A 20,427-nucleotide genomic window follows, 5' to 3' on the forward strand; every position below is an offset into this window, starting at 1 on the left:
GTTTTATTCTTATTTGCTTTCTTGTATTACTTTTGCCAGTGGAAAATAACAAATGTCTTAAAAGGAAAATAAAACAAAAGCAGTAAAATATTTAGGTATTTTTTTCTAAATTCTAAATTCATTCAAATTTAAAAACCTTCTAAATTCATTCAAATTTAGGAGGAGGATGTTTAAGTATGTATGCAGTTTGACTATCCTTTCTTTAAACTTTATTTTTTTAAGTAAAAGTATAGAATTTTGCGAGTTTAAAAAATAAATATTGTATTATGTAAGGTATGTCGTAGGTATGTCGAATTAAATTTTAGAAAGTTTTTTTCGTTTCTATTGCTTTGAAAAATTTATGTATTAGGGAAAGGGTGTACCTACGGAGAGGGAGCGATTTGTTGAAAGCTTACAGGTGCGTACATGAGGGGAGTGTGGTCCTAAATCAGCGGTTTTATTGCGTATGCACTTTATAGATTCCCTTAATAACATATGCTTAAATTAAATGCTTCTATAAGGGAAAAAAAAATTGATATGAGCAATTTTCTTTTTGTCTAACTACACTCACCCATACTTTTGGCTAAAATTCTATTAGTGGAGGACCTTCAATGCTAATGAACATCAATGATAGAGTACATTTTACTGACAGTATACTGTACTGATGATATTCATGATTGAAAAGCCCCTTTCACATTCTACATTGCTTGCAGGTGTGATCGTTGATAAAGAGTACAGATGTGTTAATCTTGGCAATTTGAGTCGCTCCAATCTTTGGAAAATATTATCACATGAAGCAAAGTCATGTTTTCGACTATTAAAATGATCCTTAAAGTCATGAAACTCTTGTTTTGTTAAAGAAAAATCATCAAGCAGAAAATTGCATAATCCTTTCAGCAGAGTTTCCAAAATTCTTGATAAATTTGTATTTTATTTTATTTATTTCTTGGCCATGAATATGGTTCAAAGCATTGCACTGATTAGGTTATGATATGATTTTTATTAACAGATTCTGTACATGAATTAAATCTGGTATTAATGTATGACGCATTGGAAGATCTCAAATCAACTTCATAAGTTCTACAATTAAAAATTGTCACACTTGAAAGGCAATTCACGTTATCTCTTGTCTCATATCTATATTCAAAGGGAGAAAAATTGGAGGCGGTCCTTGTGTTTCTGAAGTCATACTGGACATTAAAAATGGTATTTTCTAAGATGTGAATGTATCAGAGGTAGAAATCAACCTTTAACTGATCAGACCAACTTCTGATAGAAGTATACATTCACATCTTAGAAAATACCATTTTTAATGTCCAGTATGACTTCAGAAACACGAGGACCGCCTCCAATTTTTCTCCCTTTGAATATAGATATGAGACAAGAGATAACGTGAATTGCCTTTCAAGTGTGACAATTTTTAATTATAGAACTTATGAAGTTGATTTGAGATCTTCCAATGCGTCATACATTAATACCAGATTTAAAAAAAAGGCATGATTGCAGGTTTTTTTGCAAAGCTTTCAAATTTAGCTTCTTTGAGTCCTGTTCGGATCGATTGAAGCATTAATAAAATGAATATGTCAAGCTTTAAAGTTGTGCAAAATGGCTTTTAGCGTTCAAAATGATGACATTATTTGATCCAGTCATAATGAAAGCACCATCACTACAAAATCCTAGTAAATTTATCCCAATTAAGACAGTTTAGAATCTAATTTGCAATTTCTGCAGAGTTGACTGCATTTAGTTCTAGTAACTCCAAAAATATGTTAGTTGGAAAATCATCAAATACATAATGAAGGTATATAATCAAACAAGTATTCCCATATGAATTTGTGCTTTCATTGGTTAAGATATTGAGCAGATCGGGGTTTTTCTTGTCTAATACTTTTTTCTTCATTTTGTCACTTATAAAATAAATTATGTCTCCACAAACTACGTTTGAATGAAACACTCTGCCAGCATTGACACTATTTAGCTTCTGTAGATCAACGAGTTCAAAATGGTTAGTGTAGGGATTGTTGTTTTTAACAATATAGTATGACGTTTTAAATATGTGTTCAGTTGTTTCTAAGTTTTCTTGGTTACTTTTTGCGAAATTTGCTTTTGAATGTTCCCTTTTTTCTGAGTTCAAGAAGTTTGCAAGCCTAACTATGGGTTTCAGAAACATTGTGTTAACATTTTTTTTCTTAGTGATGTTAACTGCAAATTGTGAGTTTTGTCATAAGAAATTATGGAGCATGCAATTCATTCCTTGGAATAATATTCTGGCTTCATTGTATTGCAAACAAGAGCATCAAATCTTTCCATCGATGCATAATAAAAAACTATTTTTAGTCTTGAAATCATTATATTGTTTAATTACCCCATATCTTGAGAAATGATTGCTGCCCATGTTGTTACAATTTTTATCAAATAAGGCTGAGGCTGCTGAACTGGTTGTTGAGGCAGGGATGACAAAGTATTAGTATGCTATATGATTTTTGAGGACATGGCGATCAACAACTCTTTGCTAATGTGCTAGTAAAATTGGTTACTTGTAATGAAATTGTTACTTGTAATGAATTGGTTACTTGTAATGAAATAATCATTACATAATCTTTATCTCCACCGAGCGCAATGTCAACATGTTAGTTTGGAAAGTGCAGGTCCAGGCAAAAAGAGATTTGACAACTTTTCCTGTTTATGTTTTACAGCCATTTACATTTGCGGAAATGGTGTTGTATTTTTTATTTAACAATTAATCAATCAAATATATTCTGAAAAAGTTATTTCAAAGATATTCAAATAAACTAAAAAATAAAAAATAAAATATTATTATTAATAATAATAACAGTAAAATAGACAATACAATAGACAAGTAAAATTTTTAAATTAAAAATACATTTTTTTGTTAATATTAAATACTTGTTAAAAAATGTATTTGATATTAACAAAAACAACAACAACAAAACAAAATATGAAAAATGACAACAAATATTAGATTGATGCACAATTATTGCACATTTTTTGAATTAGTTTTTATTTATAAAAAAATGACCATAAACAAACTTTTTAAAAATTTAATTAATGCCATTAAAATACTTGAAATTATTATTGCTGGAAATTATTCTTTTATAATTAAATTTTCTAATTGTTTTATTTTATTACAAGTTTTTGATCTTCCATAAATTATGCAACTTTAAATTTAAATGTAAAGAAAACAAAAATTATTACAAGTTATTATAAAAAGGACCTGAAAATAAAAATTAAAGTAGTAATAAAATACCGCACAAAAGATCTACTTATATAAATGAAATAAATTTTGTGTTGTATAAATTATGGATTTAAAAAACACTAACAGCATTCCCTTGCGTCCCCCCCCCCACCCATATAACCCCTGTATATATATAAATATATATACAGGGGTTAAATGCTGTATATACATACATATATATATATATATATATATATATATATATATATATATATATATATATATATATATGTATGTATGTATATATATATATATATATATATATATATATATATATATATATATATATATATATATATATGTATATATATATATATATATATATATATATAAATATATATATACATACAGCATGAAAAAGAGCGGCTTGTCAACTGTCAATAACCGCCCCAAATGACTAAAATTGAGTTTTGAAAAATGTTTGACAAATTAGGATGTAATTTGGAAAAACCATATACTAAAATCATTTAAATTTTAAAAAAGCATTTCAAATAATAGTTTTATTGTTTATGATATACTTTGTTGACAAATATTTTATGTGAGTCACATAATATTTGTCAACAAAGTCACATTGTGACATAAACTTTATCTACTAATTTTTTTGCTTCACTTATTTGGATTAGTTTCATTTTACTGTTGATGAAAATTTATTTTTCATAAAGATTCTTATTTTCCTATTTTAATAAAATTATTTAATACATTGTTTTAACAACAATATAATACATAATAATTGCTGTATTAAACTAAGAATATTTTCCTTTGAACTGTTTTTAGTCATCTTTTTTTCGTTAAATTTTTTTATTTAATTTCTTGAATGTTTTGCCATAAATTGCGATGAATAAATGAATGATTTTTAGAAAAATTGTTTATATGCGCTTTTTTTCTGAAAAAGGAATCTTTATATATATATATATATATATATATATATATATATATATATATGTGTGTTTATATATATATATATATATGTATATATATATATTCATGTATATATATATATACATATATATATATACATATATAATACATATTTATATATATATATATATATATATATATATATATATATATATATATATATATATATATATATATATATATATGTATGTATAGCAAAAGTCTTGTTTTATGTAACTAATAGTTTTTCTTGTTTGTCTCATTTTATAGACTAAAATGAAACAAACAGCATTTTCATTTTTAATACAAGCAAGATTAGAGTTAAAACCACATGTTGAAAAGAAAAAACTCAACAATGATATTCTATAAACTTATATTTAAAAATACATTTTTAGTTAAAACTTTGTTTTATATAACATAAATTAATGTTAAAGTAGCATTTCATAAAACAATTTCTTTTAGTATTAAGTATTCAGTTACATTTTTAATGTAAACTGAATAGTTTTCGTTTTTAAAATGCATTGATTTTATTTGAAATTATTTTAAAAGAATACGAAATTGTTGATTTTCAAGCATTAAGTTATTTTTGTCAAGTATTTGTAAAGTTTTTTTTATAAAGTTTTATTTATAAATTTTTTTCTTAGAATAGGCCCTGACCATTTTATCTTGGCTACAGTTTTTTGCATATATTGAAAATTTACGAGTTTTAAAAAATGAACTAAAAAAGCGAAGCTAATTTAAAGAGAAAATTTAAAATGGTACAAACAAAAACCTAAAAAGAAAAATAAACTTAACGAATGATAAAATGAATAAAGGATAAACCAGAGAAGCTAAAAGCATAAAACTAATATATTTTTCAATTTAAAAGTGTCTCAAATAATAGTTCAAACATAATTAAATTTAAAAACATTTCAATTAGTTTAAAGCTAATAATTTTTCCTTCATTTCCACGCTGATGTAGCACTTATGTTGACTACTTGTGTCATTTATGAGAATGATTGTTATATTGGCATTGGACCATTGTTCAAATCCTACTAACGCATAATTTTTTTAAATGTTTTATTTGCTTTGTAGACATTTAAAAAATTTCCAATTTTTAAATAATTAAGTTTCAAAGTAATTAAGTTTGAATTAAATAACTTTGAAACTTCGATTTTTTTCTAAATTCTTTGTAGTGAAAGACTTTTAAATTTAAATAAAAACATATATTAGTTTTATGCTTTTATTTTTCCTGGTTTATTTTTTATTCATTTTATCATTCGTTAAAGGGATCTCAAACCTCTGAGACATGTTTAGTTCATATTAAAGAGAATGATTAAAAAAAAATGTTTAGGCTGAATTTTTTTGATTAAAACAAAAGAATAAATGAATACCAAAAAAAACTAACTTTTTTATTTTGGTCGAAGCTCGCCTTCTCTGTTTTGTTGTAGGCCTAAAAGTCAGCATAATATATACACTGTAATCTACAGACTTTTTTTTTTTTTTTTTTGTTATTCACCTCCTCAAAGCCGATAAAGCCACTACAGATGAGGAGGCTACTTAATAGTGGTTATAACCCTCTCTCAACTCTATAACTCCAAAACACAAACCTTGACAAACAAGGCCGCTGCGCGGAGAAACAAGTTGAGCGCGGTACTTCCAGGGAGGTGGTCGGGATCGAACTCGAAGCCTCTCACTTATGAAGCGAGCGCTTTACCACTACACCATTACCGCATTTTACCACTACACCACTACCGCAGACTTAAAAATTTATATAAGCGCTTTTAATTCCGAAGAGAATTAATTTTTAATCAAAAAAGTTTAACCCAAACATTTTGTTTATAATTCTCTTTAATATGAACACAACATGTCTCAGAGGTTTGGGATCCCTGTAAGATTTAAATTTTTTTAGTTTGGTTTTTATTTCTCTTTCCAGTTTATAGTTTGTTTGTTTTTAATTTTTTTTAAAATTTTTTTATTAAATCCATTTTCTAAACGCTCTTACTTAAAACAGGCAGGAGCCATGGAGAAGTTGTCAAAATAAAATATTATATGCATGGTCATATCAGGCGTGCAACTGCACACATCTCCTCAGAGGGCTTGTATTTGTAGACCATTTACAAATACTACCCTTGACATTTTATTTTAATTAAAAAAAAAAAATTAATTTAATTTAAAAAAAAAAAAAATGCTTGTAACAAGAGTAAAAATCTGCTCCTGCACTAATTTACTCTTGCCCAGACCTGTATATATATATATATATATATATATATATATATATATATATATATATATATATATATATATATATATATATATATATATATATATATATATATATATATATATATATATATATATGTATATATAAATATATATATATATATATATATATATATATATATATATATATATATATATATATATATATATAAATATATATATATATTGTGATGTTCTACTGAAATAGCTTGCTGCCGAGGGCTTCAGTACATATATTGACTGACAAGTAGCCTGACTTGCAGCAGTGCGCTGCTACATCAACTGAGAGTTTGGCATAGGGCAGCAGTCTTTTCATTCATTATTCTTCGTTTTTTTCTTCTTTTTCTAAAAAAGTTGTATTGATTTAGATAAGCCAAAAAAATGAGCAAATGTTTACATAAATATGCTATCATAGATATAAATATTAAAAAGAACCAAAAACAGTATCACTTTCCTAATATAAATAGCTCAATAGCTCTTGATACATCATTTTTTATAAGAATATGTTTATAATTATATTATAAACATATTCTTAAATAAAATATATAATATGTTTGTAAATAAAATTTTTTTAAATAAATAAATTTTTTTAAAATAAATCAAATTTAGTTTATTCATTTTACAAAATAACTTTTTATATTTTATATGACAAATTAGTGACACATTGATATTAGTGTGCACAAATAATAAATAACACTAAGAGTTAAGTTTATACATTATTGCACAAGTAAAAATTGATTTTGAATTTGTACCAATAAAGAAAATAAAATTACATTAAATTATTACTCTATGGTTAATAACAAAAGTTACATTTAATTTTACATTGGATTATATTATGAAAAGATTTTTTACTAATGTTTTAAAATATATTATTGTTAAAAATATTTATATAAAAGGTCTAAAATTCTAAAATATATTTATTTATATTTAGACATATTCTAATTTGCGAATGGAGTCTCTTGCTTTTATTAGTTTTCAGACTTGCATTCCTGGATCTGAATTTAAATCCAATGGTGTTCTCAAGTTTGTTCAGAAATATCCTTTACCGCACAGAGGCTCGCTTACCATGTATGATGTAGGTAAAAAAAGATTTCAAAGTAAAATAAAATTGAGATCTTAATAGAAATAAATGTGTTTTCTCATCAGTAAGGTGCTTATTTATTAGAGATGTTTTTTACACATACTTTAGAGATATTTTACACACTTTAGATATGAGTTATTTTATGCTAAGTGAAGTAATCATTCTTCATGGACAACATCAGTTTTTGCATAAAATTTTTTAACTCAAATCTTTAACTCAAAACATTTTATTTTATTGATGATAAAAGAAAATAATATTTGAACAAGTTGATTTTATACTCTAATTTTTTAAAGTAAATGTTCTATGGATACTTTCACACACAAAAAAATTAAAATCTGATTTTTTGACTTTCTTTGATGATGGCAGGCCTAAGTTGATATATTTTTTATTTTAAAAGTTATACATTAGATTTGAAGAGCTTGTTTTTGAAAGATAGATTGAAAACTGCTACACATAAAAGTGGATGTTGATCTGCTTAGTGGAAAGACGTTTAAGAAAAATCAGTTGATTAGAGATCTTTAATTAAAATTATTAGTTATCATCTGGGTAGCTGAAGTTAGGTTTTAGATTAAGTATCTTGAAATTCTAATGCTTTATCAAATAAAGTAAAATAAACATAAAGGCTAAAGGTTGTGTTTTGATAAAAAATCTTGGGCAGATGTTAACTGCATATAGATAAAATCCCCTTTCATGGGGCTCTTGGTTGAGTAAAGACTAGAGATGGTGTCTTGATAAAAATACTCATCTTGGGCAGATCTTAAATGCATCCCGCTATTTTTTTGAAGGAGGCCTTCTAGGCAAAAACTTTAGGGGTAAGTTAAAAAAAAATTCTGCTAACCAGCCTCGAACCCCTTCTTCATATATTAAGCTGGTGTAGTTATAAACCTGTGTTACATTGTTTCCTGCCTAAGATGATGAATGCTTGATCTTCTTGACTTTTCTCATAGGTTTTTGCTTGTGTCTCTGTGATATTGGATATGCAACTCTTTCTGTTATTTCTTGATGAGGGTACAGCTCTAGAACTCAGTTTAATGGTTCTGAGGGCTGCTGGTAGTAAGGTTTTCTAAACTCTGTGGTAGCTCTCAGAGAGACTGATTCCATCAACAGCTGCAAAATATTAGAGTATTAACAGTGCCATGTTACACATGGGTGGTTGCCACTGACCCTACTGGCACCAAAGCCTATAGCTTTTGCATTTCTCAATCTCTTACTCAGATAGTTAACTTTGTGACTCGTTTTCCTGACAGCCCTAATCATTTACCTTCACTCCTTGATTTATGTCTTGTCTCTGATCCTGGCTTGTGTTCATTTTCTTATTTTTCTCCCTTATATAGTCCTGACCGTACTACAATCTCTTTAAATCTTTCATCTAGTACTTCCTTCTCGGGCTCACCCTATCATTGCACTACTTACTACTGCCTTAAAGCTGACTGGGATTTTTTTCGTGATTTTCTTTATGAAAGTCCTTAGGCTAATATCTTTTCTCTTTCAGCTGAAGAAAAAAGGCCTCCTACATAACCTCCTGTATTCAGGCAGGAATGAAAGCTTTTTTTCCTTTTTGTCGGTTTCAAGTCAAACCTCACTCCACTCCATGGTTTTCACCTTCTTGTGCAGCTACTATATCTAATTGTAATCATTTTTTTTCATCTTTTTCAAAAAAAAAACAACTCTCTTGAGAACAAACGGCTGTTTATTATTGCAAGAAATTGATGTCAAACAGTGTTACCTGATACTATGCTCCATTATATTCTGTTTACTAAATCTCGCATCTTATCTCAGAAGTTAGGCTCTAGAGACTTTTGGAAAATCTTTAACAGTGTCATTAACAAGGTAGGTATAACATTACATCTCTCATTCATGGGACTGATCTTATCACCTCTCCCAAGGAGAGGTGATAAGATCAGTCCCATGAATTCTGTAAAAATTTTGTTGTGTTCCAGACAACAAAATTTTTACAAAAGTCTCACAAAATTGTTTTCCAGAACTCTCTTTAATTCTCTCTAAACTATTTAATAAGTGCTTGACTAAATCTTGTTTTCCTGTCTGCTGGAAAATGGCATGTTGTTCCAATTTTCAAAAACTCTGGTAAACATTCTGACCCCCCCTAATTATGTTCTGATCAGTCTTCTTTCTGTTATTAGCAAGGTCTTTAAGTCTTTGATTAAAAAATTTCTCACATCCCATCTTTAGTCAAATAACTTACTGTCAGACAATCAAGACGGTTTTCGATCCTCTCGCTCTATGGCTGACTTGCTAACTGCTGTGACTGAAAACTGAAAGATTTTATCATGCATTAGATTGAGATGGAGAGGCTAGGGCTATTGCTTTTGACATATCTTAGGCTCTCGACAAAGTTTGGCATGCTGGTCTTCTCCATAAGCTTGTTTCATATAGTGTATCTGGGTAAGTTTTTAAGATTATCAAATCATTTCTTTTTAACTGCTTTATTAAAGTCATCCTTAAAGGTCACCACTCTTCTCCATTTCCTGTAACTGCCTCTACAAATCTCTTATTTGTCCCTGTATGAAATACTTTTGTCATGTTTTGGCTGGTACTTCTAATGATGCTCTTTCTCTCCTTGACATGATCCAAAAATGCATTGTAAACTTAGTTGGACCTGCTCTATCTGCTAAGCTTGAGCCTTTTTCTTATCGTCTTGTTGTATTTCTTTCTCTATTCTACAAATACTATCATGGTCCCTTCTCTAAGGAGCTATCATCTCTAGCTCCATCAATGCAAAGTCTCATTAATTTACTATATGTGTCCCTGCATGCTCTAAAAATTTTTATTTATCTTGTTTTCCCTGCATTTCAACCCTTTAGAACTCTTTTATATCTTCATGTTATCCTGACTCATACAACCTTCAACTTTTTAATTCTTCTGTCAACTGTTTCCTTGCTCTTTAACTCTATTCTTTTTTTTCCTAGTAACTCCCAACTTAATAGTGGTTGGTTGCAGCCTTGTTGGGAGTGAATGAGAACAAAAATTAAAAATTTTTTGTTTTGATATAACTTTTGTTTTTTAACATTGCAAATATTTTATAACTACGATATTATTTGTTCATTAGGCAATAAAAATTGTTAATGGTTTTATAATAACCAGATTTCTCGTTAGTGTATTGATGAAGTATTGAATGAAAAGTGTCATGGAAATAAATTTAGTCAGTCAAAAAAAAAAAAGTTTCAAAAACTTTTAACAAAACCAAGAGCTTTTGTTTTTAAAGTAAAGTAAGTTCTATATATTAGTAACCATCACAAAAAAGTGTACTTGTTGTAGTATGAGAATAAACTTAGTTGGTGCATGGAGCATTCAAAATAATGTGAAAAATAAGATAATATCTTTGATAAATTATCTTTTCTTTAAAAAATCTTTGATAGTCTTTCAGTCGCAAAAGGGTCTGATTTATTTCTTGGTAAAATAAATATGTGTGTGTGTGTGTGTGTGTGTGTGTGTGTATAGCATTAAATAGATGTGGAGAGGTTAAGGCCATTGCTCTTGACATTTCAAAAGCTTTTGATAAAGTTTGGCATGCTGGTCTTCTCCATAAGCTTTCTTCATATGGTGTATTAGGTACCATCTTTAAGATTATTGAATCCTTCTTTACCAATTGTAATATAAAAGTTGTCCTCTTTATTCTTTAATTTATTCTTGTCTTGATAAGAAGCTAACACTCACTAATTGCTTGGAGGGGGCATTTGAGCTTGAAAAAGATCTCACTTGATGCTACAGCATTGGGTTCTCAGTGACTGGTGAACTATAACTCAGATAAAACTCAGATTATTGCGATAACGATTAGCTGAAAAAATTTTTTTAATCTAATTGTTATCGCAATAATCTAGATCTTCCTATATTTATGAACAGTAATGTACTCGATGAGTCACTTCCTACCTAACACCTGTTCCATAAAATTTGAGACTGGCTTTAAACTTGAATAAAAACTTAAACACGATAAAAATTTTTTTTTTGGTATGTTCAAATCAGGCCAAAAGATATCTTTGGTGTCTAGATAATATTTATTATTAAAAGGTTGCAAGCGCTTTTGTAAACACTATTTTAAATAGATCTCTTGGTTTACCGCTTGGCCAGAAGGAACAATGTAAATAGATGTGACCCCTCAAGGGGAGATTCATACAAGTAATTTTTTTTCAAATTTTGCAACATCATAATACTTCACAATGTCTGGTGTCAATTTTTGATCATTTGAATAGCATGTATTATTACCAGTTAGTGTGCTACTTGGTTAATTCATGGTTGCGATATTTTGAATAAAGTTGACCACATTTTCGGCGACCCCAAAGCCTCTGTTCAGGAGTTCTGCTTGGTCTTTTTTTTATTTTATAACAAAGAATAGGCTTTTTAAAGCATTTTAAGATTTGTCCGATGGTGCTTTTGCTACAACCAATTCTTCTAGAAGCCTTTGAAAGTGACACACCTCTTCGATTGTTAAACATTTTCTTTAATTTAATGCGGTTTTTTGTGTTATAAGAGTAGGCCTTCTTCCACTTCCAGCTTTGCGACCCAATGGTTTATTTTAATCGTAACTGTTCATATATTTATAAATTGTAGCTTTTGAGTAGCCCTCCATCTTGAAAAGATGGAGGGCTACTCTAAAGGCTAGAGATGGTGTCTCGATAAAAATACTCATCCTGGGCAGATTTTAATCAAATGTCAAAGTGTTAACAGTGCGATGTTGCGCATGGATGGTGTCCCTGTTTGTACTTTTGGTGTGCATTGCTGAGGCCACATTTAGAGCCCTTTGTTATGGCTTAGGGTTTATTAGTAGTAATGTGGCAGTTGCTTGGGCTATTAAACAGTTTTCTGAGTACTATCTATGCTTTGAGTCAAATTCTTCAACAAATTTAAAAATGAATAAAGTACCAAAAACTATAAAACACAAAATACCATTATCATCACCAAGTTCTCTAAACCCATGATTCACTAATATTCATGGTCTTTGAAGTAACTTTTTTTCTGTTGAGTCTTATCTCTTGCAAAGTTCACCAGACCTACTTGCTCTTTTGACAATTTTGAGTTCAGCTGTCTCATCTTGTGATTTTAGTGTTGATGGTTATCTTCCTTTAATTTGTAAAGACTTCAATAGTCACATGCTTGGCCTGGGCATTTACATTCGTAAGAATTCACCAATTTGTCATAAAACTTGGTTTGAATCCACAGACTATTCTTTCATGTGCTTTTGTTTAACACCACTTCACTCTATCGCCTTTCTCTTTGTTCTATATCGCTCTCCATCATATCAAGACTGCACTCTTTTTGATGTTATTTCTGATCATATTTACCAAGCTCTCTCTCTTTATCCATCAGCTAATATAGTTGTTGTCGGCGAATTTAATGCTCACAACTCTGAATGGCTTGGCTCTAGTGTCAGTGATTCGGCAGGCATTAAAGCCCACAACTTTTGCCTTTCACAATCCCTAACTCAAATAGTCAACTTTCCAATTTGCTTTCCAGACAACCCGAATCATTACCTTCTCTACTCGACTTATGTCTTGTTTCTAATCCTAATCAGTGCTCAGTTTCTCCACATTCACCTTTAGGTGCTTCTGGTCCCAGTTGGATCTCTCTAAAACTAATACCTCATCCTTCTCGATCACCTGAATCCCCCTAATATCGTACCTCTTACAACTACCTTGAAGCTGACTGGGATTCTTTCCGTGATTTTCTTCGTGATGGCCCATGGGTAGAAATCTTTCATTTTTCTGTTGACAAATGTGCTTCTTACATAACTTTGTGGATTCAGGCTGGCATGGAATCTTTTGTTCCCTCTCGACAATTCCAGGTCAAGCCTCACTCTCCTCCATGGTTTTTCTCACATTGTGCTGCTGTGATTGCCAATCAAAACCATTATTTCCATATCTATCAGCAAAACAATTATACCTAAAGCAAAACAATTAAAACTAATACCTCATCCTTCTCGATCACCTGAATCCCCCTAATATCGTACCTCACTCTCCTCCATGGTTTTTCTCACATTGTGCTGCTGTGATTGCCAATCAAAACCATTATTTCCATATCTATCAGCAAAACAATTATACCTAAAACAAAACAATTAAAACTAATACCTCATCCTTCTCGATCACCTGAATCCCCCTAATATCGTACCTCTTACAACTACCTTGAAGCTGACTGGGATTCTTTCCGTGATTTTCTTCGTGATGGCCCATGGGTAGAAATCTTTCATTTTTCTGTTGACAAATGTGCTTCTTACATAACTTTGTGGATTCAGGCTGGCATGGAATCTTTTGTTCCCTCTCGACAATTCCAGGTCAAGCCTCACTCTCCTCCATGGTTTTTCTCACATTGTGCTGCTGTGATTGCCAATCAAAACCATTATTTCCATATCTATCAGCAAAACAATTATCCAGAAAACAGACGTCTGTTTATTACTGCCAGAAACCATTGTAAAAAGGTTTTGTCTAATGCCAAAGCCTGCTATTCTCAGGTCATGAAATCTTGTATCTCATCTCAAAATTTAGGCTCTTGTGACTTCTGGAGAATCTTTAATAATATTAATAATAAGGGCAAATCTTTAGTTTCATCTCTCTTGTATGGTTCAGACTTTGTCACCTCACCTAAAGACAAAACTGAATTATTTGCTAAAAACTTTTTCATCATTATCATCTCTTGATTCCACTAGTTTGCTTTCAACCTGATATAGCCAACAAACAGGTTGATCGATTGCTTAACATATCATTCCAGCTTCTGTATCTAAAGTGATTTCTTGTTTAGACTCTTCTACAGCTTATGGCACGGACAACATACTTGGTATAGTCTTGCAGAAGTGTTCTCCGGAGCTGCCGTCTGTTCTCTCAAAACTCTTCATCAAGTGCTTATCAGAGTCTTGTTTTCCAGCCTGCTGGAAAGCGGCATCTGTTATCCCTATTTTCAAAAATTCTGAAGAGCGATCTGATTCGTCTAACTACAGCCCCATTAGTCTTCTTCTTATCATAAGCAAGGTTTTTGAATCTTTAATTAACAAACACTTATTTCTCATCTTGAATCTAATAACTTACTTTCTAACCATCATTATGGATTTCGATCTTCTCATTCTATAGCTGATTTGCTAACAGTAATAACTGAATGGTTTTATTGTGCTGGTCTTCCCCATAAGCTTTCTTCTTATGGTGTATCTGGTAACAACTTTAAGATTATTGAATCCTTCCTTTCCAATCGTAGTAAAAAAGTTGTCCTCGATGGACTGCACTCTTCTTCTTATTCTGTAACTTCAGGCGTTCCTTAAGGTTCTATCCTTGGCCCCATACTCTTTTTAATTTACATTAACAATCTTCCAGATATTCTTACATCTAAGGTGGTATTGTTTGCTGATGATACTACCATTAATTCTTGTTGTAATAAGAAGCCAACACTCTCTGATTGCTTGGAGGGGGCATTTGAGCTTGATAAGGATCTCACTTTTGCTACAGCATGAGGCTCACAGTGGCTGGTGAACTTTAATTCAGATAAAACTCAATTTTTTTCAGCCAATTCTTATTGCAATAATTTAGATCTTCCTGTATTCATAAATGGTAATGTACTTGATGAATCATCCACTCTTCATCTTCTAGGATTAACTCTTCCGATCTTTCCTGAAACCATATATCAAATCTGTTGCAAAATTAGTATCTGCTAAGGTTGCATCTCTTTATCAAGCTCGACACTTTCTTAGCCCGGATTCTATTCTCTATCTCTATAAATCTCAAATCCAGCCTTGTATGGAATACTGTTGCCATATCTGGGGCGGATCTTCTAATGATGCCCTTTCTATTTTAGACAAGGTGCAAAAACGCGTTGTAAACATAGTTGGACCTGCTCTTGCAGCCAACCTCCAACCATTATCACATCGTCGTAATGTTACTTCTCTTTCTCTTTTCTACAAATACTATAATGGGCACTGCTCTAAAGTGCTAGCGTCACTTGTGCCATCTACTAAACATTCTCGTCTTACTCATCATTCAATTAAGTCTTATCCTTTTTCTGTGACTGTTCCTAAGTGCTCCAAAAATTCTTATTTGTCTAGAAGATAGAAGAGTTTCAGCTTAAAAGACATTGATATCTTAGAAAAAGGGAAATGCCCTAGAAGAATTTGCATCACAGCATCTAAAGTGGAGTAATTAGCAATGGTCAAAGGTTCTTTTTAGTGATGAAAACAAGTTTACGCATTTCAGATCAGATAGAATCACTTTTGTTTTACATCCAGTAAGTACAAGATATGATCCAACTGCTTATCGTAAAAAATGTAGAAGATAATGTAATGATTTTGAGATGTTTTAGTCGGGGTGGTGTTGATCGACTCCAAAGATATACTAGAACTATTGATCAAGAAAAGTACAAAGACATATGTAAAAACATTGTTACCACATACAAAGGATAAAATGCCTCCTGATTGGATATTCCATCATAACAATCTAATAAATTGTATAAATAGTATAATCGGGCAACAATCCTAAACACACAGGTAACAATCCTAAATACACAGGTAACAATCCTAAACACACAAATAACAATCCTAAACACACAGGCAAATCAGTTTGAGGGTTTTTCAAGAAAAGTAAAAGTTGTGTTTTGATGTAGCTATCCCAATCATCTGATTTAGTTGAGATTATTATGCCATTGATCATTTATGGGAACATGTTGACCATCAAATATTAGGCATCAAGCTTACAAATCATCCTAATTTATTCAGAAAAATAAATATTGCACAAAATTCCCATTAATGTTTGCAATAGTTTAGTTAAGTTTATGCTTTGTAGGCGCAAATCCGTTTTTTCAGTTGTAAAAGTAGTCCTACAAAATAGTAATTTAATTTTTAATTTCTTTTAAATTTAATAAAATATTGTTGAAATATTCCTACTTTAATCAAGTGTGTTTATTTATTAATTTGTTCATATTGTAAGTATGTTTGCTCGCTAGAGAATATACTTTAAAGATATATTTGTGGATTAATGATATGCTTGTACGTGATATTTGTACATTTAAAATGTGTTTGCCTATTAAGATCAGTTAGTAAATTATGAAAAATAATTTTTTGTATTATACAATGTATTTTGTATATTATACATATTATCCATATACTGACACTTAATGAATAGAAACTGATTGAAATAAGATTTGAGTAATCATAATGGTAATATACCAAATCAAAAGACTTAAATCAAATTTTATAATTATGTTACATCAATAATTTAAGCCTTTATACGTAAAAAGAGTTCATATCAAGTTCACTTGATATTGAACATTAGTTGCACATTCTAACATCAAGTTGCTCTCTCTATGCTATCTTTCTAACTTGATCTCTTCTGGCTTTCTCCCTACTATCCTTTGTTCTTCTTAAAATCACTTACTCTTGGTCTGCGTAGTGGGTAATGATGCTCTTTAGTGAGCTGACCTTGCCTTCGCAGACCTTGGTATGTGGCCTCTATATTGCAATTAGACGGAGGAATAAACCACAATAACAAGTTTTATTATTATAAAATAATTTTTTAGGTGCCCATCATAGACTCAACTTCTCAAAACATTTTAGATTTTGATCTTCACAACATACTTTCAAGTTATCAAACAAGAAACAGTAAGTAATGAAATAATTTTTTTTATCATTTCTTATTTTTGTTTATGTTTTTAGTTTTAAAATGTACTTTATTTTATTGAAAATCAGCGGTTAACAGCTTTTACTAAGTTAAAAAGATGTTTTTTTTTGTTTTTTTTAACAGCCATATTAAAAATTTTTAATTTTTAACAAGCTCATCTTGTAAATGCACTTTATTTCTATAATCTGGTTGTGAATTTAAAGCTGATTAAGTTGTGGAAAAAAACAGACATGCTCAAAAACTTTTTCTTATAAAATGCATAGATCCTTACTCAATTCCAGGTTTCAAAAATTCAAAAATAATGAAGAAACATGATTTTACACTGATTTAGTAAATTATCTTGTATTTTTACCAAGTTCTTATACAGCTGATAAAAGGGCCTATAAAAGCTTGGAAGCATGCAATCAATTGTTAGAAGTTTAAGAGTCAGGTATTTAAGAGTTATTAGCATAGGACATGGATAATTCCATGTCAAATGACCCAGATCATGTCACCATACATCTCATATTTTTGTAGCGGAATCTTGTGATAGATTTTTCACTACCTTCCAGACAAGCTGGAGCTATGAAACTTTCAGTATTAGTGTAGTCCTGATGAATAAGTGTTAAAATTGTTTTCAGGGCAGACGACCAGTGGGTCCATAAGATCCAATGCCCTAGGCATTGGGGGCCATACTCCACTTAAGATAACAAAGTATATTTTTTGAAGACACTTTATTCAAGATTAAAAGATAACTTTGAAAATATTGTTTTCAAAAAATTTAATTTAATTTTTTTTTAAATTTAAATTTAAGTTTATATTAGGAATATTAAACATGTTTTTTTTTTTAAATTAAATTTTTGCAGTAGTGGTGTAATAGTAGAGCGCTACTATTACACCATACTGTGCTCAACTTGTTACTATAACTGATTACAAATCTTACTATGTTACAGCTACTGTTAAGTCATGTGTTGAAGAAGACAGTTGTTTTTAAAATATGAAAATAATGAGTAAGATTATTTGTTTTGATCCCAGACAAAGTTTTATTACACACAAAACTACCTAACAAACCCCATCAAGACAGCAGGGATCTGAAAGAGAGTGAGACTTTTCATCATATTTCAAAATTCTAGGATGTTTAAATAATCTAATATCTGGTCTGCTTTTTTAGTGAACAACCTATCACTCCACAAGAAGAAATCATTTCAACATGTAATATATAATATTATACAATGTTATATAATTGTAATATTATGCTTATTTATTATAATAAATATCTGTTATGTAATATTGGTATTTTATAAAGATTTATATGCAATAGCCTTGCATAAAAATCTATATACAAAAATATGAATGATATACTTTTTATTATATCAACTTTGTCTACATTTTTTTCTTCTCATAATCGAAACATTTATTGATTTACAAGGCACACGGGAACACCCTATACTGCATATCATCTTTTTGTTGTATACACCTAATATAATCTATTAAACAATATATTTCTTAAGTTTATATACTGCATATTTTCTTATGTTTATATATACTTCATATATTCTTATATACACTGCATATATTCTTATTTATATACACTGCAACCCTCGGAATTAGGGTCGGCATTCGGCAATGCCGACCTAACTGCCGACCTGAAAGTGTTTGAGGTCGGCAAAAAATTGCCGACCTCGTTTCTATGTTTTACGGTTAGACCTTTGTATCAAATAATTTTTGCCGACCTGATGCCGACCTCTAAAAGATTGAGGTCGGCAAATTATTGCCGACCTCAATTTTCCTAATTCCGAGGGTTGACACTGCATATATTCTTATGTTTATTTACACTGCATATATTCTTATGTTTATATACACTGCATATATTCTTATGTTTATATACACTGCATATATTCTTATGTTTATTTACTCTGCATATATTCTTATGTTTATTTACACTGCATATATTCTTATGTTTATATACACTGCATGTATTGCAATGTTTATTTATAATACATTTAATAATATTATTTTTAATCTTATGTTTGCTCAATATTCATATAGTTATGTGCATTATAGGTCTTCCTTATTTTCAGTAATTATTTTATTTTCACATTTTTCAAATGTGACAATAAAATAATTTACTGTTTTTTTAAATTTAGTTTCTACAACCTTTGTTGGATCTTATCCTGTATGGAGAGGTCAGCCATCTGCTTCAGTGCCATTTTCTGTTAAACTTCATATTGAGTATCCTGAGGAAACTATAACGTATATACGTTGATCTATTTATTTGTCTTGTTTTTTGATAATTTTTTAAATTGTGTCTTGATTCTTAATTTTTTTTTATGTTGCTATAGTTACCATCCAGGATTTTGGCAACTTATCAAATTTGCTTGGATTCAATACCTCTCTATTTTGCTTGTGTTTATTTTCTTTTTCCATAAAGTAAAGACTTTTGTTTACAAAAATCAAATATTTGATACAACATTGACTCACACCAAAGTTCACCAAGATTAAGTTCATCTAGTTTTTAATGAAGTATATTTAGTTGCACGACTGAATTTGCAATGTTCAAAATGTTTGTCGAGTTGCTTTACTGAATTTCAAATGTTCAAAAAATATTAACTTATTGAATTAGTTAAATGGACATGTTTTGGTCAAATTCTATAATAAAATTTAAAGAGCTTTGGAAATTTCTAGTTAAAATAATTTTAAAGATTTATAAAGTTTGCATTAGTTTAAAAATTTTTAGTAGCAATCTATAAAGTGTATATAAATATATATATATAATTTTTTAACTTTATATGTATATATATATGTGTGTGTATATATATATATATATATATATATATATATATATATATATATATATATATATATATATATATATATATATATATATATATATACATATAAATATATATATATATATATATATATATATATATATATATATATATATATATATATATATATATATATGTATATATGTATATATTAGGGTGTTGACTTTTTGGTATCTCCAGTTTCCAATATAAAAAACAAATGAACTTTGGTTTGAAAGTATCTGAAAAGTCATTGGTTTTATTTCATTTTTGGAAAAGGTCACCCAACATGACTCTTGATTACACACTGGCTCCCATATATCAGTTAATTTTTTTTCTTTCATAGAGATTTCAGAAATAATAGTTATAAATAAAAATGAATTGCTTAAATTTTATATACAAAAAACAACAATTTTTAACTAAAAAGTGAAAAAGTTGTTTTTTATGACATTCTGATTGCAATATTTTTTTTGTGTTTTAAAATGTTTCAGTAGAAAAGATTTTGAAATCACTATAAAATTCTGGTTCTTTTGTGATCCAGGTTGATATATTTTTGAAGGAAGAAAAATTCACTGATATATG

General features: G+C 29.4%; 1 protein-coding gene across 1 annotated transcript in view; it reads left to right on the plus strand.

The window, feature by feature from the left end:
* The window catches only part of LOC101240060 (transmembrane protein 231), a 38,280-nt gene extending 18,537 nt beyond the window's left edge, over positions 1-19,743 (plus strand). Inside the window, exons 4-7 of the mRNA XM_065820015.1 lie at positions 7,305-7,448; positions 16,956-17,037; positions 19,183-19,288; positions 19,378-19,743. Coding sequence (XP_065676087.1) covers positions 7,305-7,448; positions 16,956-17,037; positions 19,183-19,288; positions 19,378-19,537 — 492 coding nt within the window. The 3' untranslated portion in view covers positions 19,538-19,743. The remainder of the gene's footprint in view (positions 1-7,304; positions 7,449-16,955; positions 17,038-19,182; positions 19,289-19,377) is intronic.
* The last annotated feature ends 684 nt before the right edge of the window (positions 19,744-20,427 follow it).

This window comes from Hydra vulgaris, chromosome 15 (genome assembly GCF_038396675.1).
Source record: "Hydra vulgaris chromosome 15, alternate assembly HydraT2T_AEP".
NCBI lineage: Eukaryota > Metazoa > Cnidaria > Hydrozoa > Anthoathecata > Hydridae > Hydra > Hydra vulgaris.